General features: G+C 35.9%; 1 protein-coding gene across 2 annotated transcripts in view; it reads right to left on the reverse strand.

Moving 5' to 3' along the window:
* Positions 1 to 19790, reverse strand: part of LOC145662272 (vesicle transport protein GOT1B) — a 34939-nt gene extending 15149 nt beyond the window's left edge. Inside the window, exons 1-3 of one of the 2 annotated variants that reach the window (XM_081727658.1) lie at positions 19611 to 19790; positions 14246 to 14337; positions 7410 to 7588 (exon numbers count right to left, since the gene is read on the reverse strand). In XM_081727658.1, the coding sequence (XP_081583784.1) occupies positions 7410 to 7588; positions 14246 to 14337; positions 19611 to 19635 (296 nt within the window). In that variant the 5' untranslated portion in view covers positions 19636 to 19790. Of the gene's footprint in view, positions 1 to 7409; positions 7589 to 14245; positions 14338 to 19399; positions 19547 to 19610 lie in introns of those variants that run through there. The other variant, XM_081727659.1, reaches the window with a different exon arrangement.
* Between the last annotated feature and the right edge of the window lie 1334 nt (positions 19791 to 21124).

Here is a 21124-nt window from a genome sequence, read left to right on the forward strand (position 1 = left end):
ATACGAGACGTGGACCTACAGCCTAACATGGGATTCGAATTACATGAGCTCCTGCCGGGAATCGAACATGGGTGCCCCACGCCAATAAAAATATTAATGGATTGAAACCACAAACCTAATATTTAAAAAAATATCCTACTCAACAGAAAAGAGGTACTACAGAAAGAATACAATTCACGTGGCGAAGATTTCCTCTCAATATTCTTCTTTTAGCTTAACATACATTACCTATTCTAACAACTCAGCCAACCCTTCCCACTCACTGGTCTAGTGGATAACGCGTATCTTTTATGCACGTGGTCTTGGGTTCGATTACCGGTGGGACAGCACAAGAAAGTAATTTCATAACCATGCACTGCCTTTTTATGCACGTCGTTCGGGTTCAATTCTCGGTGGGAAAGTACAAAAAAATTGAATTTTATAATCATTCACTCATCCGTCTCCTTTAGCCTAAAGGACATAACCGGGTACCACAGGTCTGCAACCAAAAAGCTGTTTGCATAAGTTTAGCTGATTTTTACGCTTCTGGGTGCACTGTCACAATTATCGCTATCACACTTTACTACAACCATAATTCGCAATAAAGCAAAAAAAAAAAAAAAAAAAAAAAAAAAAAAAAATTTCTTTGGTTGGATTATTTAAAGTGCGATTGACTTCAGCCGAAGCAGTACCTCTCAGCTGCACCTGTAAATCCCCACAAAAATAAACTATTCCGCCTCTTCCATTTAACATTACCCGTTTCTTTCGAACACTGATTGAATTATTCAGGTAAAAATAAAATTTAATTTTCAATTCAATACTTTTAATAATTAATGTGACTTCTATATACAAAAATTCCAATCAAAACTTTTCGTTGAAAATTAACTAAATATATCTCTTGAATTAAATAATTTAAGGAAATGATCACAGATAAAAAAAAAAAAAAAAAAAAAAAAAAAAAAAAAAAAGGAAAATGGTCGTAACTCTGGATTGTAATGGATTTAATGGATTGGGTTTAAACGACCATTACAATGAAAGACGAATGTACTTAGATTTTCCATTATTTTCCATTTCTGTTTCTTTTATTATTTTAAGTCCATGATTTATTGCATTTCATTTTCTTTCTTTCTTTCTTTTTTTAAACTTGGAATGTGCACACGTTACAGCACCGAAGTCGAAAATGACTCTTCATGTCTACAGAATATACCATTCATATTGATGATTTAGATTACTGTTGTATAATAATAAAGAGTTCCTTGAGGCTTTGTTTATAAAAGCCGACAAAATCTCCATTCTGCAGGTGTGTGCTGGAAACCTAGTGCCTATATCAAACTTTATACGGGTACAAAGGGATTTTTTCGTTACGCGGCAACCCGAAAATAGTTCATATATGTTCCTAAAAATGAAATTCTAGTGCTGGAATCCAGAAAATTCCATTCCTGCAGTCTATACCCAAGCTCCTCAGCTTCATGTTTACTGAAATTCAATTTTCTCCCTAACTGTCCAATCTAGAAGAAACTTATCAGGAAGTTTTTTATTCTTTTCAGGTTCTGAGCTATATTTTAGGTCAAAGAAGGTGAATGTCCCGAGTAATTAATATTCCTATTCTGTTAAAAAGAATTTTTCTAGCTTTCAAAGTGAACTACGGATTTGAATACAGGTCCATGCGGTATGGACTTTATATCGGATGGAACATTAGGGTACTCAATATTAGATTTCTTCTTTTCGAATGCCCCTCCCTCTCCAATTTCTATTAGACAAAAATATCGATCTCCACTGCGCAGAAAACAAAATCTGACACTCAAGCAACTGAAATTACTAGTCAAAGAGAAAGCCAAACTCCAAACAGAACGTTTTTCACAATTAAACACCCTCTTAGCAAATTCCCGTTGGTCAGGATCATAGAACAACAGAGCGACATTTGTTAATGTAGCCACTTTCTATATACTGCTTTCGTCGAAATTTGTTCTTGAGAACATGCTAATGTATCTCCTGTCGCAAATGTATATATATGAAAACTAGCCTTTGGCTAGCTGGGGGCTCCGCCAACAGACTCCGGCGTTTGCTCGGCCTATGGCCTTGCATCTCTTATGTATCACCCTATGCATCAATAGTGAATTTCGTGCATTTGCTCTTCATATTCCCTGAAATTACCTAGCTGGGGGGCTTCGCCCTCACACCGCGCCTTTGCTCGGCCTACGACTTCACACCTCTTAAAACCAGAATTCTACCGAATTTCAAGTTCCTTTTCCTATTTTAACTATCTAAAATACAAGATTCCAAGAAAACGCTTATTTAAATAATATGGGAATTTCTCCATCTTCTTTTAAACCCCTGAAAAGTTAAAAATATTCACTTTTGACAATTTTCCTGTCGGTTAGTCTCAGAAGGTTACAGTCACGGCAACTTTCGTCATTCTCATCCTGCTGGAAGTGCCTAAACATTTTAAGGTATAGAAGACGTTCCATATAAATTATATGGGAAAGATTTTTCAGTTGTACAGTTGTAAACTTTTATTTTTACTTATATACTTAGGTAATGCTAACGAAAACATACAAGCATACTATTTTTCAAGTTTTTATTCCAATTTCAAGTACCCAAAACATGAGATTATAGACCCAAAAATAGGTCCATTTAAATAACATGGGGATTGTTTTCCTTCCTCCTTTAGACCACCTAAAAATTAAAAATATTCACTTTTGGCAATTTTCCTGTCGGTTAGTCCCGGAAAGCTAGTCATGCCAAATTTCAACTTTCTACGTCAATCGGAAGTACCCTTTTCTTTCATGTCAGTTCACATAGCTTTATATATAGTTAGGATATCTTATAAACAAAAGAAGGGAGCAATAAATGCATTCGGTGCTTTTCTCTATGACGTTTACGCCTCTAAAATACTTACCATTTCTCTTTTTTATATTCTCACATGGATCAGGAAGGAGTGTTTTCACTTTGGATATACCTAGGTAATATTTCAAAACGATAAGGTTTATCCTTTTTGCCTTTAATATATCATATATATTTTCTAACTATTTCATTCATGTCTACGACACTTTTACGAGTCGTTCGTTATAAAACAGAGGACTTTTAGAAGGTAAGTCTAAAATCCGCAGGTACACTCATGGAAAATTATTGTCGCATGTCTATAAATATGTTGTTGTAGGAATTTGATAACAAATTCGCCCGGTATTTCTTATAATGTTAGTATGTGTATAATCGGCAAAGATATGTATGTGGCAAATTTCATGTGAAAAGAGCAGTAAATAAGAACAATAAAACGAAAATAAAACTTTCCTGTCCATTTAGCAACATTCTGTTTTACTCATTCTAACTTTCGTTATACACATAGTATCAGTATTAAAAGTACCTGCAAACTCATTATCAAATTATATTCTTACAAGAAGATAGTTATAGATCTGCGACAATCATTTTGGACATGAGTGTACTTCCTTTTTGTAGGGACGGGGTCCAAAATAATGAAAAAAAAAAAAAAAAAGACTTTACATATGGGAACATATACGGTGTATATTTGAAGAAAAGAGTAAATCCAATGACTCACTGATTCACTCATCAACAATTTCGGAAAGTATTGGGCGTAGAATCTTCAAATTTTCTATTTTCTACTCATATTCTCCTTGGGTCCTAGACTATAAATAAGATGAAGTTTTGCAAAATGCATATCCTAAAAGTTTTTTTTTTCTTTCTTTCTTTTAAGATCTCCGAAAGACAGGATTTTATGAAATGCGATATCTAAGAGGAAAGTGGGGCTTGATTCTTTTTCTTAGTTTACCACATTTCCAAAGCTATCACAAACAGAAACCTTACAATTTTATATGAATACTCAGCATGTACCCTAGGTTGAGTAAAACATAGTTTTACGAATTCTGTGTCTTAAAGGAATAAAGCAGCTTAATGTATTTTCCATGTATCAAATCTCAAAAACTATCATATGCACAAACTTGAAATTTTATGGTTATGTTCTCCTTCGGCTCTAGGCAAAAAGAAAGATAATGTTTTACGAAATTTTATCCCTACGGGAAGAAGTGGATTTGAAAATATTTTTCGCCGCTCACTGGATCTCCGAAACAACTGGGATATTTAAACTTAGGGAAAATGTTTTCAAAACAGCTTTTCTAAAGTGATCCGAAGAGGAAAATAGTTCTAGAAGGAATTCTCGGCGTTTTTCATATCTCCAAAACTGTCAGACGCAGGAATTTTAAATTTTTTACAAATGTTTTTCTTGGACCTTAGGGTAAGAGAGGAGCTTCAAACCTCTTCCTTACCCTTCACTACAACTCCGAAACGAGTAGTGTAGGAACTTGAAATTTTGTTCGAATTTTCTCATTGAATCCTAGCGTGAGGGTACGACGAACTTTGCGAAATGCGATTCCTAAAGCGGCTTTGAACCATTTTTGCTGTTCAATAGATCTCCGAAAACATTTGGAGGTAGGTATTTGATATTCAATACAAATGTTTTTTCTCAGACTCTGGACTACGGTTTTGTGGCGAAATTTTCTGAAACATCTGAAAGCGTGGAAAAATGGGTTAAAATCGTTTTTCTGCTCCAGAAAGTTGAAATTTTGTCCAAACATTATCTATATTTCGAGTGGCGAAATTTTAAAAGTATTTTCACTACAAGTGGTACGTAGCTTGAGTTATTCAGTTGATTTTGAGTAGTTTAACGTCCCTTTCAACAGCGAGGCTACATGGAATCCGAAACAAATGAGCTCCCACCGGGAATCGAAGCCGGGTTTCCAACGCCAAAGGCGCGTACATTAACCGCTTAGCCACGGAGCTCGGTATGTAGCCTGAATAAAATGTGAACATTCTATTTCATGCAAGCTCAGATTATGGGAGCAGGAAAAGATAACTTAAGGGTGAGTTTTGGAGAATTCATTTCGAATAACAATTTCCACGAAACAGGGAAAAACTCCCAATTCCGAAATGCAAGACACTGACTTCATTCTGTGTTAACTTGAACAAATAAGCATGTCTAAAATAAAGGATTTTGGAGTGATGGATATTGCCTAATAATTGCATGAGTTCATCAGTTCAGAGTGCGAAAAAAGTGATTTGGCTCGGTCTTAACGTTGTGGAAAATTAGTTACTAACGACTGTCTGTGTACTCACTTAAGTAAAATCGAACCTGAAACAACAAATATTTTGAAACCAAAATATATTTCCCACTTCTTTGAAATATTTTCATAAACTTTATTCTTCCTCTGCGAGAAACGAACATACTGCTATCATATATTTCCCTCAAATTCAGATAAACAATCCATCTTAATTAGAAATTGACTGTCAGAATATTAGAATCAACTGAAGCGAATATAACAAGTTACAATTCATTAAAATACGATAATTCTAGTAGTAGAGACAGATAATTATGTGAAAATATGCCCTTTTCATAAATAATAATAATAACCCAGCATGAAATGGATTTTAATAAATTACTATAAAATGAAGAGTGATGGAAATTTTTATATTCACATTCATCAAAAGCATATAAATGTAACTAAGTTCCGTCTATTTTCAGCCTTGTGGCAAAAGTCTTGTTGAATAATTGTATGCGGTCTTTTCTTTGAGCTCATCGACAGGAACCTGTAATTGTTGGATTTCAGTTTAAAAATCAGAACCTCAATATTTGTATAAAACAATATCCTCCCAAATCCAACGCGCAGTAGCCATCTGGCTACATGGGAACATTAGTAATTATAAAACAGTGATAATTGGTTTTAAGGTAAAAGCTATCATACGCTGTTGAATGGTTTGATACCCGTGGGTAGTGAAGATACAAATATAACAGATACTCGGATAGCAGAAGACCTACATTTATTGGAAGTGAACATTTTACTTCTTTAATAATTGTCAATACTCACACACTTTTTCAGTATTTATCCAGATCGTCACAGAGCCCGCACTTACAATTTACTTTCAGCAGTAAACACAGAAATACGAAAAAAAAATTCAACACTTGTAATCTTACGCTGGAAAGTTCTACCCTCCATCTCATTGTTAATTTGATTAAACGGAGCACGGTGTGAATTCAGCTGGGTCTCACACTAATGATAATGAAGAACAAATAAAAGAGCACCTTCGTGGCTATACGGTTGGATTCGATCCCTGGCGGAAGCTCATGTAGTTCTGATCCCATGTTAAGCTGTAGGTCCGCGTCTCATATAGCCTCGATTCTCAGAGTTGCTAAAATTAAATTCAATGCAAGAACAAATAAAATAATAAGAAAAAAGTATTATTTCTTCTGTTTCGTTATGTACCATTACCTTACTTAATTCCTAACAAAATACTGTAATTACCACAGAGGTATTCCTCTGTAATTCTATGACATAATTCAAATAGAAACACAATATTTAGAAAGGTAAGAATATCTTACCTTACACTCTTGTAATGAATTGAAACACAAACTATATGTATGACATATCAAAGGATTTTTTTTAATTCTGTAAAATGCCGTTAAGACTTTTTTCTACGCTTATCCCATTATATATATATATCTTTAATTTTATGAATAACCTAAATACAATAGAGAATATAAAAGATACAGAAAATAAGCTAGAAGGTATATGCGAAATGTTCTCATGCGAAATAATAATTGTTTTCAACACCTTCGGTAGAGTGTATAAATTTGGGCGCTAAACAATTATGACGTCACAAACTGCGCACTCAAATTTCTTGGGTATAATAAGAAAAGACCTGGAAAGGTTGTTAGTTTATTTAGGGTATTGTAGTTACTACCTGGCTCACTAAGTTTATTGAATAGCGTTTTGCAGATGCTATCTCCCTCAATAAGTTTATTTAATAGTGTTTTTAAATACTACCTGCCTCACTAAGTTTATCTAATAGCGTTTTGTAGATACTATCCTGCTCACTTTCGGTATTTTTTATGTTCTTCATTGTGTTTAAGGTATTCTCTAAATTTCAAAAAATGAGAGTGAACTTAGTGAAGAGCCTTAACTCGGATAAATTATTTCTTAGAATTAATATCTATGCAGTTCATTTCACAGTTCCAAGTTGTGATGGACGGAATTGCTGAAAGATTCCTCTTAAAAACCAATACAACTGTTACAATTTATTATAAAGATATAAGGTAAGACTTTATCTTTCTAAATATGAAATATGCATCCTGCACCATCCATCACTAAAGCAATAAATAGTTAAAAGAACAATTACTTTACCACCAAGCATCTATGGAAGTGGTTTTCCGCATACGCTTTCGATGAGAGCTTGTATCGTCGTCGGTGCAAAGGGTGTTGAAAAGCTCAGATTCTCATCATTCGCATCGATGAAGATGTAAGTGCACTCGGAAATTATGTGTAAAACCGCTCTCTTGGATGTTTGGAGGTAAGGTAATTATTTTTTAATTACTTAATACGAATTTAGTTATTTGATTGAATAATTAGAAATAAATACTTTACCTGAACAGTAGAATAAATCCGTATGTTTCAATTATCATCCCTACAACAGGCCATCCTATTAAAACAACGAGAACTCCGCCAAAAAATGCGGCCGAGCCCCTTACTTTATGTTTTTGGAAAAAGAATCTAAAAGTTCTCTCTAAACCTATGACGCATGCTAATCCTGCTATGAAGAGAATCTGTAACAAACAAAAGAAAAAAATATAATAAATAAATACATACAATATATATATAAAATAAAACATGATTTAAATTGAGTCCTTTTCTTAGCAAAACATTAAAGCTCTTTTCCTCTATGTTAATGTTGAAGTGCTGTCTTATTATTAAATTCAAAAAGGCATGCACATTATCCTTCTGTATCCTGTAACGGATTTATTTTTAAAATCATCACAAAGAGTCAAATTTTTGCTTCTGTCAGCACTGTCGTCATAGAGGTAAGAAAAGGTGTTTTGTGGAGATGGATGAAAATTAACTTCATAGATGATATCTACATACAGCAACATATCTTCAGAAGTGAACGTAGAAACAGGATTAGGAATAGATTACTGGGCTGTAGGCATCTACGGACTTTTAGCCCGTAACGTATGTGAGGGATGACGTCCCTCGGTGAGCACACTATCCGACGAAAGGGAAGCAAGAAAGCCGCCTGGGACCTCTATGTTAGATACCATCCCGGTAATTGCCTGGTGTGAATGAGGAAAACCCAGGAAAAACCTCACTCAAGCTGGCTGGCCTGAAAGAGCTGTCACACTTTTTCGACCGAGTGTCACCACCCCGGGAATCGAACCCGGGACTTGTCGAACGTGGAAACATAGTGAGAGAAATTAATTAGGTAAGTGATAAATATATCGAGTGTTCTGAAACTCGAGTCGTACTTGAGGCCGCGGTGGCGTAGTGGTAGAGCCTTTACTTCTGGTGCGGGGGGTTCCTGGTTCGATCCCAGCTTGTGCCAACTGAGTTTTGTGGTGGACAAACATTCTGTGCGTCGGGTTTTTTCGGGGTTGTCCCGTTTCCTCTCAATTTCTTCATTCCACCATTCATTCCTCATCATCACCATCTCCCTTACCCTCGGCGCATAATTGTGAGACATTAAACTAAATATTTTATTTCATTTCGAGCCCGTGTTCAACAGAGGGTGATGATATTAGAGGTAAAAAGAAGAAGAAACACGATATTATCTTTAATGTCCTGGGCCTTGTTTCGGTAGTATAGCCTGGTAAAAAAAAATATGACGATGTACCAGTAATGCATGACACATGACAAGACAAAGGGCTTGCACATACTTCGAGAGGGGCGAGGTTCAAACTATACCGGTGCACTTACTACTATGCTACTTAATCCGTGCCCAAACCACTACCTTCCCACTCTTGAAGTTCTTGGTCAATCGAATCTGCCAAAATTCGGGCTGTTCTTAGGCAACCCCAGTGATTCGCCGCACCAGTACGGTTAAGTCGGAGACCTGTGTTCGATTTCCTGCCCAGCAGCACTTATTTTTCTCTGAAGTTCTACTGGGCGAAAACGAAAGAAGAAATCAATAGCCGAAATTTCTTAGATGTTCACCTTAGTATTCCACTGACGCACAGATGAATGGATCATCGGCTATATATTTTGAGAATAAAACTCTTCCCTCCTAAGTTCTCGAAGTACGTGCAAGCTCATGTCTTCCTTACTAAGATGGGTTTTTAATTAGTCAAATTATATTCCATATGGTTTACGTAAAGCCACACTTTTCTTGTACCAAAGATGAACCAGGAGTAGCAACGCCTATCGACAAAATCCCATGTATTGTTGAGTGTATGGGAATATTATTTACATAATCAAATCAGCTTAATAAATTGGCATGTCTTTCGTTAGAACTATGGTAAAAATTAGTTTCCTAAATCTAAGATTTTATTTCGTCTTTTGCTTATATTGCACACCCTACTTACTACTTCTTGATGAATGCTCCATACCTAAAGCAATGCAATTTTTTTTTTCTGCGAAGCATTATCAAAGACAAAAAATAAGGAAACGGTAACGGAAAAATAGGTACGTCGTATAACTGTCGACTCCCATTTGAACTCTCTTACATTGCATAGCTTTAAGCTTTATAATATATAATAAATCGAAACCAGCGATCAAAATATTACATTACTTTTATCCAGTGAATTTAAGGATATGATTAACACAAACGGTCTTAGTTTCGAAAACGATCATCCATACGGTGGAAGACTTCATTTTGTTGCAAGACACTTTCTAAACCAGTATGATTCTTCCGATAACGTGCATATAATCTGTATTCTCTCAAGAATCGAGCAGTTCTGATAAGTCAGAATGCCTTATATCAGAGGAATACTACTTGAAGTATACAAATGATTTATCAGTGCAACGAAGCCATAATCATTCAGTTCTTGTGAACGCGATATCTCTAACCCTAACTCTCTGTCTATTCCACCAGTCGCTGTCTATTTTTCGTTTTCCATCAACCTTTGAATCACAGGGATAGGAATGAATGTCCATCCTATCCCTGCTCTGTTAGCTTAGTGGCCCCATCTAATTATGTTCAGGTAATAAGGCGAGAATCTGCCTTCGGGCAGAGCACTAACAAGGAGAAGGCACACGTTGGTAAGTGAGGTTCGGGGCCATGTTTTGCTAGGTGGTAGTGCATATTTAAAGAGTTAATATTACAAACTGGGAGAGCGCAATGGGCAAAAATGACGGAGAAAAACCGTCTTAAAGTTTTCTACTCGACGGATATATCGTGCGACGCGCAAACTTATCAAATGACGGCGTGACAGAGTGAGAAGAATCAGCGACTCAAGTGCAAAGGGTCTCCTGTTCGATTCTCGTTCGAGTCAAACTTTTTTATTGTTTTTTGCTTCAACCAATAAAGTAGGCATTTGTAACTATAAGTAAAATATTAACTCACCATATGTTGATAATGTCTCGGTTTTAGAAGACTCGGAGTGCACTAGTGTTGAGGATACTTGGACTGAAATTAGAGATAGCATTAAAAGTTCAGCAATAGGAAAATTGGGACACGCGGAAATACGTAGGAACAAACCATGGTTCGACCAAGAATGCATTAAACTAGCAGAGAAGAGAAAACAGGCAAAATTACGGTGGCTACAAAATCCGAATGAAATAACTACACAAAATTTCGCAGATATCAGGAGGGAAGCTTCCAAAACTTTTAGAACAAAGAAACGGGATTTTTTGAAAGCTAAAATTAAGGAACTTGAAGATAATAGTAAAAATAAAAATATTCGGGACATGTATAAGGGGATCAGCGAATTTAAGAAAGGCTATCAACCTCGTGCTTATATATTAAAGAAATCTGACGGGACAGCTCTCACTGATACGAATAGCCTCTTAAATAGATGGAAAGATTTCTTTGACGATTTGCTGAACACGCAGCCAAAAACTAATGTGCATGGAGAAAAGGAGATACACACCGCAGAACCGTATATTGCAGAACCCAATCGAATAGAAGTGGAAGCCGCTATAAAGAAATTAAAGAAACACAAATCTCCGGGTGTAGATGAAATTCCGGCTGAATTAATTTTAGCTGGAGGCGAAAAATTGTGGAACAAGATACACAAACTCATTCTCCTTATCTGGAACAAGGAAGAATTGCCACAAGAGTGGAAAGAGTCAATCATTGTTCCAATTCACACGAAAGGCGACAAAACTGACTGTAATAATTATCGAGGCATTTCTCTTCTGTCAACATCCTATAAAATCCTTTCAAATATTCTGTTAGCTAGATTGACCCCATACGCAGATGAAATTATCGGAGATTATCAGTGCGGATTTAGACGAAATCGATCAACTATCGACCAAATATTTACCATTCGCCAAATACTCGAAAAGAAGTGGGAATACAATACCCCGGTACATCAACTATTTATTGATTTTAGAAAGGCTTACGACTCGGTTAGGAGAGAAACATTATACAACGTTCTTACAGAGCTTGGAATACCGAGAAAGCTAATTAGATTAATTAAGACATGTTTAAGTGAATTCCAAAGTAAAGTCCGGGTAGGAAAATTTTTGTCCACGAGCTTCCACGTCGAAAATGGCCTGAAACAAGGAGATGCGTTGTCGCCATTATTATTTAACTTTGTGCTGGAATACGCCATAAGGAAAATCAAAGATAGCAACCAGGGCCTAGAGTTGAACGGCATTCACCAGGTTATGGCATATGCTGATGATGTAAATTTAATAGGTGATGATAGGAGAACAATAGAAAGAAATGCAGAGATATTATTAAACGCTTGCAGGGACATGGGTTTAGAAGTAAATGCAGAGAAAACTAAATACATGGAAGTGCGTCGGGACCGTAATACGGCAAATTGTGGAGGCGTTAAAATATTAAATAATACTTTTGATAAAGTGGATACTTTCAAATATTTAGGATCAATATTAACAGACGAAAATCATATTCACGAAGAAATTAAATGTCGACTAAAAGCAGGGAATTCGTGTTACTATTCGGTTCAAAATCTCTTGTCGTCGCGAATTCTGTCGAGGAATTCGAAGCTTAAAATATATAAAACGATAATCATGCCTGTTGTTCTGTATGGTTGCGAAACATGGTCGCTTACTCTGAGGGAAGAACATAGACTGAAAGTATTTGAGAACAGGATCCTGAGAAGAATATTCGGACCCAAGAGGAACGAGAATGGGGAATGGCGAAAGCTTCATAACGAGGAACTACATAATTTATACGATTTACCCAACATTGTTAGGGTCGTCAAGTCTAGGAGGCTTAGGTGGGCAGGTCATGTAGCTAGAATGGAAGAAAGTAGAAACGCTTTCAAAGTCTTGACTGGTAGACCCATAGGAAAACGACCATTAGGAAGACCTAAGCGCAGATGGGAGGATAATATTAAGATGGATCTCGCAGAGATAGGAATACAAAGTAGAAACTGGATCCAATTAGCTAAAGATAGAAGTCAGTGGAGAGCTTTTGTGAACGCGGCACTGAACCTCCGGGTTCCATAGCCATAGAGTTAGTTAGTTAGTTAGTATGTTTATAATGAATAAAACAATAGAAATTTTCAATCACTTATAAATTCTTTTGATGTTCTATGTTAATTAGGAACAAAATTTAATCTCTTCCGCAAATATTATTACTGCAGTCGTTGTGTAAAAAATGTTCTTGAAGCTTTGTGTCTACATCTGTTGACAGTGTGAGAATTACAAGGGGAATGAGGGAGAAATCTGCTTTGGTTATAGCAACATCCAATATTAGCAAAGGGGATTTCCCCCCTCAACTCCTTTGTAAATCGCACACTGTCAACAGATGTAAACACGAAGCGTCAAGAGCATTTATTACACAACGACTGTCGTCACGGGCGCCGATCATGTAGGCCCCATGTATTTTTATGAATATGTTATTTTCATATGTATTTTTTATTGTTACATGTATTGTTGTATGTATTTTTTTATGAATGGATCCCCCAAATTTACAGAGAAATCGGCGCCGTTGACTGTCGTAACCATAATACAACTCGTGATATCAGTATATTTACGGAATAGATTAAATTTTCTTGCTAGTTAATATGGAACATTGAAAGATTTTAGAAGTGATTCTAAAATTTCTATTGTTTTATTCACTATAAACATATGGTGAATTAATATTTTATTTATAGTTACAAATGGTTACTTTATTAGTTGAAACAAAAAACAAAACAAGGATTGACTCGAACGGGAATCGAACCGTGGACTCTTTGCTTATGAGTCGCACACTTTACTCACTCTGCCACGCCGTCAGTTGATAAATTTGCGCGTCGAACAGTATATGTAGCGAGTAGAAAACTTTTGAAGACGGTTTTTCTCCCTCATTTTTTCCCATTGCGCTCTCCCAGTTTGTAATACTAACTCTTTAAATGTAAGCTACCTCCTCGCAAAAAATGGCCCCGAAGTTCACTTACCAAAGTCTGCCTTCTCCTTGTAAGACAAGACAATTATACGAAGGATGATCAGAAAGTAAGGTTACAAAGCCTGCAGTGAAACGTGTATATATTATTTCATACAATCAATACAGCAAACAGATAATACATACATTAGTTTTTTTTTTCTGACATAATCTCCATATAGGTTGAGGTACTTATCGCATCGTAAGATAAGTTTGAAAACCCCCTCCTGGTGAAAATCCTGTCCTTGCGTGGTCACCCACGTTGTCACCAAGAGTTTCACCTCCTCGTCTAAAGCGAAGCGACGGCCTCCGAGGTGTTTCTACAAGTGCGGAACAGATGAAAGTCTCTTGGAACGAGGTCCAGGCCGTAGGGACGGTAGTCGATAATGTCCAAGCGAAACTTGTGGTGGTCCTCTGGGCTTCAACAGCGTGCTTACGTTTTCTCTACCAGCTGCAAACTTTTGACATCATTCTGCGAAATGCTGACGAGACATTAGTCTCTCCGTTAATTTCTACCGGCTGCTGGCGAATTCCAGCCGCAGTTATATGTTTCGCCCACAGAAATCGAATAACTGAGCAGACTTTCCAAACGAGTCGCCTTTTGTGTTTACCTACAACTAGCGCTGTAGATGGCGGGTGACTAAAATTCTGCACAGTTGCAAACTTCCTGTATTAAAATTACCACACACTTCTCACTCCTCTTTAACAGACGAAACTCCCGAAATATCGGCCTTGTCACCTTAGTTCCTGATTCTCCCTCGTAATAACTTGTGCTCTTACGCATTCTCACATATGTTGGGTTCAATTCAGTATTCTTATTATTAATATAGCTGTTAAATATTTTTTGATGAGTTCAATGGCATTCTCTGGACGATCGTCTTTAAAACTTATTTCCCTTATCCCTGCTACATTTAACACTCATGACATTACTTACATTTCCAATAGCTAATAATCCTTTATCAAATAAAAGTAGAACACCAAGGAAGAGAAATGCAATACCGAATCCCGCTAAACCAACTCCTATCTCTGAAAGAAAGAACAAAAAATCAGTTTCAAGACTCCCAGTCAGGTATTACAGAACCTTACAGCTATAGCAACAAAATATGGTTACAGTTGAAAACGTGACCTCGTTCGTACAGTAGACTCGAGATTATCTGAGTCTCGGTAAATCGAAGCTCTGGATTAACTGAGGCAGTCTAAAAAAGTAGATTACAGTTGTCACAAGAGATGGTGAGCATACTGGCTGTTGTCGAACCGCCAAATCTTGAGTCTGTGAGTTCAGCCGTCTTTTATCGTGAATTGCTATAACATTGCAGTATCAAAGAGAGACCAAAAGATGTCCCAGAAAACAATAATTGACATACTTTATGTATGTAAAAATAGTTTTTTATGTAAGTCCTAGTATACTGTAATACACAATTCATGTGTATAAAAAAAGAGTTCTTTCATTTCCAGTTCTTACTACTCTACCTAATAACAGCTGATCTCCGTATTATCCGTATTTCGGTATCTGAGGTAGGCTCAGTCCCAATTACCTCGGATAATCGTGAGTCTACTGTACTTACAAATATTTTGAGAATTTGGATGGAATGATTATTCTTGCTTTGTATTTCTTGTATAACCTTCACAGAAATAAAAGTAAAAAAGAGAAAATCAAGCCAGAGGCAAAGTTGCGACTGCCCTATAATAAGCCCAAAAGTAATTGGCGACAGAAGGAGAATGTGAAAAAAAAAAAAAAAAAAAAAAAACTGCAGACACCGAGAATTGGGATTTTGAGTGTTGCAGTATCTACCATATTCCTCTTATTTACCCCCTTCAGATTACACATTCTTTGACAAAATGAAACAGCCTCTGCAGGGACAGACTTTTCCCAACTCATATGCCTTAAATGCAGTTGTCGCGAGTGGTGCCGCAACACTTTAAGAACGTTATTTGACCAGGCAATTGAAAAAAACTCCCACAACGATAGCGACTGTGCATCCAAGCACACGGAGAGTACGTGCAGGAGGGCTAAGATTTCAACACCATGTCTCTTTTTCTTACGTCCGCAGTGAGGTTATTATCAATCTATATGGAACGCCCCAAGTGACTATAGGATACGTTCCCTTCCTTGTCTTTCATAAGTGCAGCTTCAGGTAGTTTCAATAATTTAAGATTAGCATTGCTTTGCTTCCAACATATCACAGACATTCTTCAGACGTCCAATGTCCTGTCACGTGCTAGGAATCATCCCTTGGGCGTTCACTTTTGCCAGTGAAATCCATATGTCCAGGAAATGTAACTTCCATTGGGATTTCAACGAGACATTTCTTGATTCTTCGTGGGATAACTAAAGAATGTTATTGGAGATCCAAATATTATTCATTGCAATGAGAAAGTAAATTTGAACCATAATTGGTTTATATGCAACTTTGGTTTCTTGTGTTTTCTCTACACATTTATGTATTGCAGCACACACTTCCTCGGCCAGTTAATAAGAAAGTAATTTGAAAAAGGAACACATTATGCTCTATTGGCAGATTATCTAATTTGCCCTCAATACAGGTCTTAATACAGTCCACAATTAAAGTTTGTTTTTCACCCTAATCACTCATCTTACAACAAAGACCGTGAATACATTCATTCTTTGTTAGTACTTTTCCCTAAATTTTATATTTCTGGGCCAACATCTGCGGAACTTAACCTAAATTAGATAACACAGACTTCATTAAGTACATATGAATACCGGTAAAATGACACTTTAAAAAAAAAAAAAAAAAAAAAAAAAAAAAAAAAAAAAAACATACGTTTGCAAAGATTATCAAAAGGGATAAACATATTCTTTTCGTGTTTCAGTAGTTCCGTTTTCTACATTACTTTATCACTTGCTTCTGTTACAAGAAATTGAGCATAATGATTAGTTTTAGGTTTTATTAACCTTGATCGTTGAAGTGGTAGTATGTTTCTAAAGGATTGAAAAAAATATGGTAATATACTTTTCTTTTCGGGGATAACTGTCGCAGACACCGGTCACGAAATACAGAATTTATGGAATAATGAACAAAACCAGAAGAAATATCAGCATGAGTGTACCAAAAAAATAAAAAGTAATAAGAAAATGAGGATAGTGTGATTAATTAGAGAGAAAAACGAAGTCAAATTCTGGACTATATAAGTTCGCGTATTTAAGCAATAGTAGGAAAACACGCAATAGAGCATAATATGGCATGTTAAAAAAAAAAAAAATAATAATAACTGTCTTATTACCGGTAACTAACCTAGGACGTCTATGCTGCACAAATGGCAGGAAATACAGAAATATGAAGCCGAAGTTAATAAAAGGGAAGTTGCATTTCAACCAAATCTGATAAAATGGGGCAAAATTTTGGATGTTATACCATTTTACGGGAACATACAAATTTGTAAATCCACAATAGAAATATGTTACTTGATTTTACAATAGGACTGTCTAAGTAATCAAAATATATGGGGATCTTACCTCTAACTGTATAATAAAGTGAAAATATGAAATGGAAACTACTCGACTACTCTACATCACATATTATTTCATAAGAAAAACATGATGAAATCGGGTGCTATGTGAAGCCAGTCATGCGTCTTGCAAATAAAATCATAAAAATAAACCACTGCTGAACAAGACTGCACTTATTTAATATAAAAACGCATTTACACGTGTAAATGTGTCTTTATATTAAATAAGTGCAGTCTTGTTCAGCAGTGTGTTTATTGTTTTTATTTATTTACTTTTTATTATTATTATTCTTTTTTTGTGTGTGTGTGTGTGGCAAACTCGCGCCACACGTAAGGCATGTTTTATGCCATAGTGTTTTCCCACTGTCCTTGTTTATGCGTTCACGTATCACAGTTAACGCGCCTGCCCCCTAGAACGCACCACTCGCTAACCCTCAAGCCCTCCTGCGACGCTGCTAGTCTTACTTGGTTGGATAGCATTCGTGCTTATTAGCAGCCACCTAGCACAAATTGGTTTGTTTTTTAAAATTAAATCGTGTTTCATGTACTGCAGTTTTCATTCGATGTATGCACATGCTGTAGTTATACTCAGCCCTATTAAAGTCAATCTGCACCAGTAAATGTAACTCCTCCCTTACTTGCTAAACACTTGCTAAAGCAGTAAGAGTGCATTTCCTGCCAAGAGAAGTTCATATTTCATGAATATAAGTTTCCCCTTATGTGGCAACGCAGTATAGGAAAGAAGTATTTTCGGATTCACCAGAGCAGACGGTTCTAACAAATAAAAAAAATTTAGGTAAAATACGATGTGAAACATTGTACGTGAAGGAATGAAAGTGTGAATATAAATACTGTCAGTGCACAGCATATTGAAATGAATTTTGAGTAATAGTGAAAGTATTTATGTGCAAGTATGCTCTTCCACTATCCCTGTTTATGCGTATATTCCCATCACTGAAGCGCCTGCTCCCTACGGACGCAGCCCCTCGTTAACGCTCCTGAGCTCCTGTCGGCTGGATAATATTCGTGCTTTTTAGTGGCCACCTAACACGTGTTCGTTCGTTTTATGCACTAATTTTGGTGCCATACGTCCGCACTGTATTTAACCTAAGTCCGCTTGAAGTCAATCTGCAAGTAATAACAGAGGCTCTTCAATTAGTGCATGCTCTGCTAAAAGAAAAACAATGCTCTAAACTAACCTGAAAATGTAAGAAATGTGTCAAAATTTGATAGAACCGTCTGTTCGTGTAATGCCGTATCTTTATATGTGTTTGATAATTTCTTATATCCTAGGGACATGTATTTGATACGAGCTCCACCCATATGCCCCCTTCTAAAAGTTAAAAGTCACCATGGAAACGAGAAAGGATTTACTCTATATAAGGCACATTAAAATAAGAAATAAACAGTAATACAACGCTGAAAATTGGTTCATGTGGGTTTAATGCGGGGCAACCACCTGCGGAAGATAGCCATTTTTTTATTACTATAATACTGTGTATTTGAAGTTTTGAATTATTCACGGCCATGCTAAGAAAGTAAGTTGTTATGATCCAAACTCTATGAGAATTCCGAAGTGACAACGTTGTAAACAATTACAGAAAGAAACAACAAATTGAATTCCTGAGCAACTAGTTTGGTGAGAGAAACAAGTATGTCTTTCATTAATTTGTGTACGGATTCGCATAATCAACCTGCACGACGGAGATTGTTACGGAGCTGTTCCGAAGAATCAGTTCTTTACAAATCGATTCGCTAAATGAACAACCTAAAGTAACTTGCCACAACATTTTAAAAATGAATTACAATACACCAAATTACCCGATATAAGTATTACAAATTGATTTTATGAAGTGATCAGGGTGCATTGCTTGGGTTAAGTTCCAAAGATGGGCGTCCGTTTCCAGCAAAATTTTTAAAATTTACAGGAAAGATATGGATAATTTGATTGTTTGGGTGCTTGATAATATATAAGAGTCTCGAAAAATCTGTTTATTTGTTATTAATAAGCGGTTGTAAACATGGGACTATACGGCGAGCGGAGGGAACTACTTGGCGCAAGGTAACAAAACAGTTGCATTGTGGGAAAGAGATGAGCATTTTTGTTATCAACATGGCGAATGTACAAGGGCAATGAAGTAACAGTTTTAACATTTGTGAAGCAATACGTTGATAACGAACAAAATCTTTTAAAAATTTGTGAAGAGCACAGATTAATGAACCTAGTAAAATTGCAGAAAGTGTGCAAAGGAAATAACAGCGAAAAACGTAGCGAAAGCGGACGCCCAACTTCGGAATATATGCCCATTGGTTCTTTAAAAGGAAATAATAACCCATCAAACATCTACACAATATTCTGTTTCGATTATGTAATACAGCATTTGACCTCTTTCTTCGAGCATTTTTCAACTGTTCATAAGTACTGCATTTTCCTTTCCGATCAGGTACTTCACAGGTAATAAAACAGAGTAACGAACGGTAAATACAGTATTCATTTCGTTACTCTACGATAGTACACTGTATACTGACGTAACCAACATTCAATAGGGCACATTAATGTGAAAGCCGTCGGTTACTGCCATGTGAAATTGAGCAATAAAATATACAAAATAATTACTTTGCACTTTCATAACAATTTAGCTGCAGAGTTCGCATTAATCTAACAACATTACGTATAATAATTCGATCTATTTTATTCCATTTATTTGTAACACCACATCTATCACTTTTTCTTCAGCAGAAAACTTCAAATTTACATCTGGGTTAACATGAGATTTTAACAAATGAACATCATTTTGACCATAGATCCAACAAACACTTAAACTTACTTTGTAAATCCGTAATTTCAAACATTTCTGGTTCTATACGATAAATATAAAGTTTATAAAATTATATAAATATTTATAATTGTTCCCACGTCATTAATTTCATTAACAATTTTTTGGTTTTGCCGGTATCTATAACTTCCACGTCACTTCCATTTTCTAAACACTACTTCACAATGTTACCAGTTACGACACTCAAAATAATACAATGTTTTGGAAATTTTAAATTAATGAAGTGTGCACAAATGGGAAGACATTTTTAAGGACTATGCTTCAAATTGATAAAGTTTTATATCCACATTTTATGTTAAAATATATGCAATATATTTGGTGCAGTTTTACTATACGGATCCATAGATTGAAAAATGTACAGAAAAGGGTGCAGTTTTACCATACGGATCCACATTTTGAAAATGTACAGAAAAGGGTGCAGTTTTACGATATGGATCCACAGATTATAAAATATACACAAATATTTCAGCGTCTTTAATTTGCCCATTTTATGTCGAGAACAGAATCCAACCTAACTCTGCGGGGCTTCTAACCTATTCCTACTACCACTCGTACGCGTACTACTACTACTTATACTCAGGGTCGTCGCGTGGATTGTAACTTGTAAGCGACCCGAGCGAGTATTTCAAGGCGCTCCCCAGTATGTTATGAGAAACAACCAGAGTTCATATATTCTGTACTTCTAGATTTAAATATGGAATTTAATATTATAATGTAAGATAAAAGAAATTAGTAAGAATGTTTTAAAGTGAATGGCTTTTGTAGTTAAAACAAAAGTTAGTGAAAACATGGTTTTGAATTATTGAAATTGAGTGCTATTCTTGTTTATTTTGAACTTGATACACATCAACATAGTAATAGGATAGAATATAGGCTATAAATAACGATACAAATATTGAATTCCAAGATTTTAAAAAAAATCTTCTCACAGAGGGCTGCAGAGAGTTCAAGTTGGACAGTGTTGGGAAGTAACGTAACGCAAGTAACGCGTTACTTTTTAAGTAACGTTTCCTAGTAACGCGTTACATTTTTTCCAAAGTAACTGTAACGGTAACGCGTTACAAATTTTAAGTAACGTGCCTAGTTTGCGTTACTTTTTTCGCGTTACATTTCGTATGAGTAACTATAATATATGTATATTTTTTTCGGAAACAAATGTTTCTTTCCTGTAAGTAATATCTCAGAATGAAACAATCGAGCATGAACTACGTATGTCAGTGACCGACAGTCACAGACACACAGAGAAACAGATAAATTTGTAGTGCCACTTGCTGTTTTCTGAAGATGACAGCCTTTGGGAAATCACGTGTACTGATTGCAAGCACCTGGAAGATTTTGAGGTAGATTTTGACAGCTCCAAATCAATGCATTCAGTGAGTGAACTAGGAGTGCAATGATACCGGTAGTCTATTTTACTTTGATTGGTGTTGTTTTTATAAAGATGGAGAACGAAAATATTTTACTGTTCGAACAGCTGAGAATGATGGTGGACAGAATTTAAAAGT

Source organism: Thermobia domestica, chromosome 10 (genome assembly GCF_964235325.1).
Source record: "Thermobia domestica chromosome 10, izTheDome1.hap1.1, whole genome shotgun sequence".
Taxonomy (NCBI): Eukaryota; Metazoa; Arthropoda; class Insecta; order Zygentoma; family Lepismatidae; genus Thermobia; species Thermobia domestica.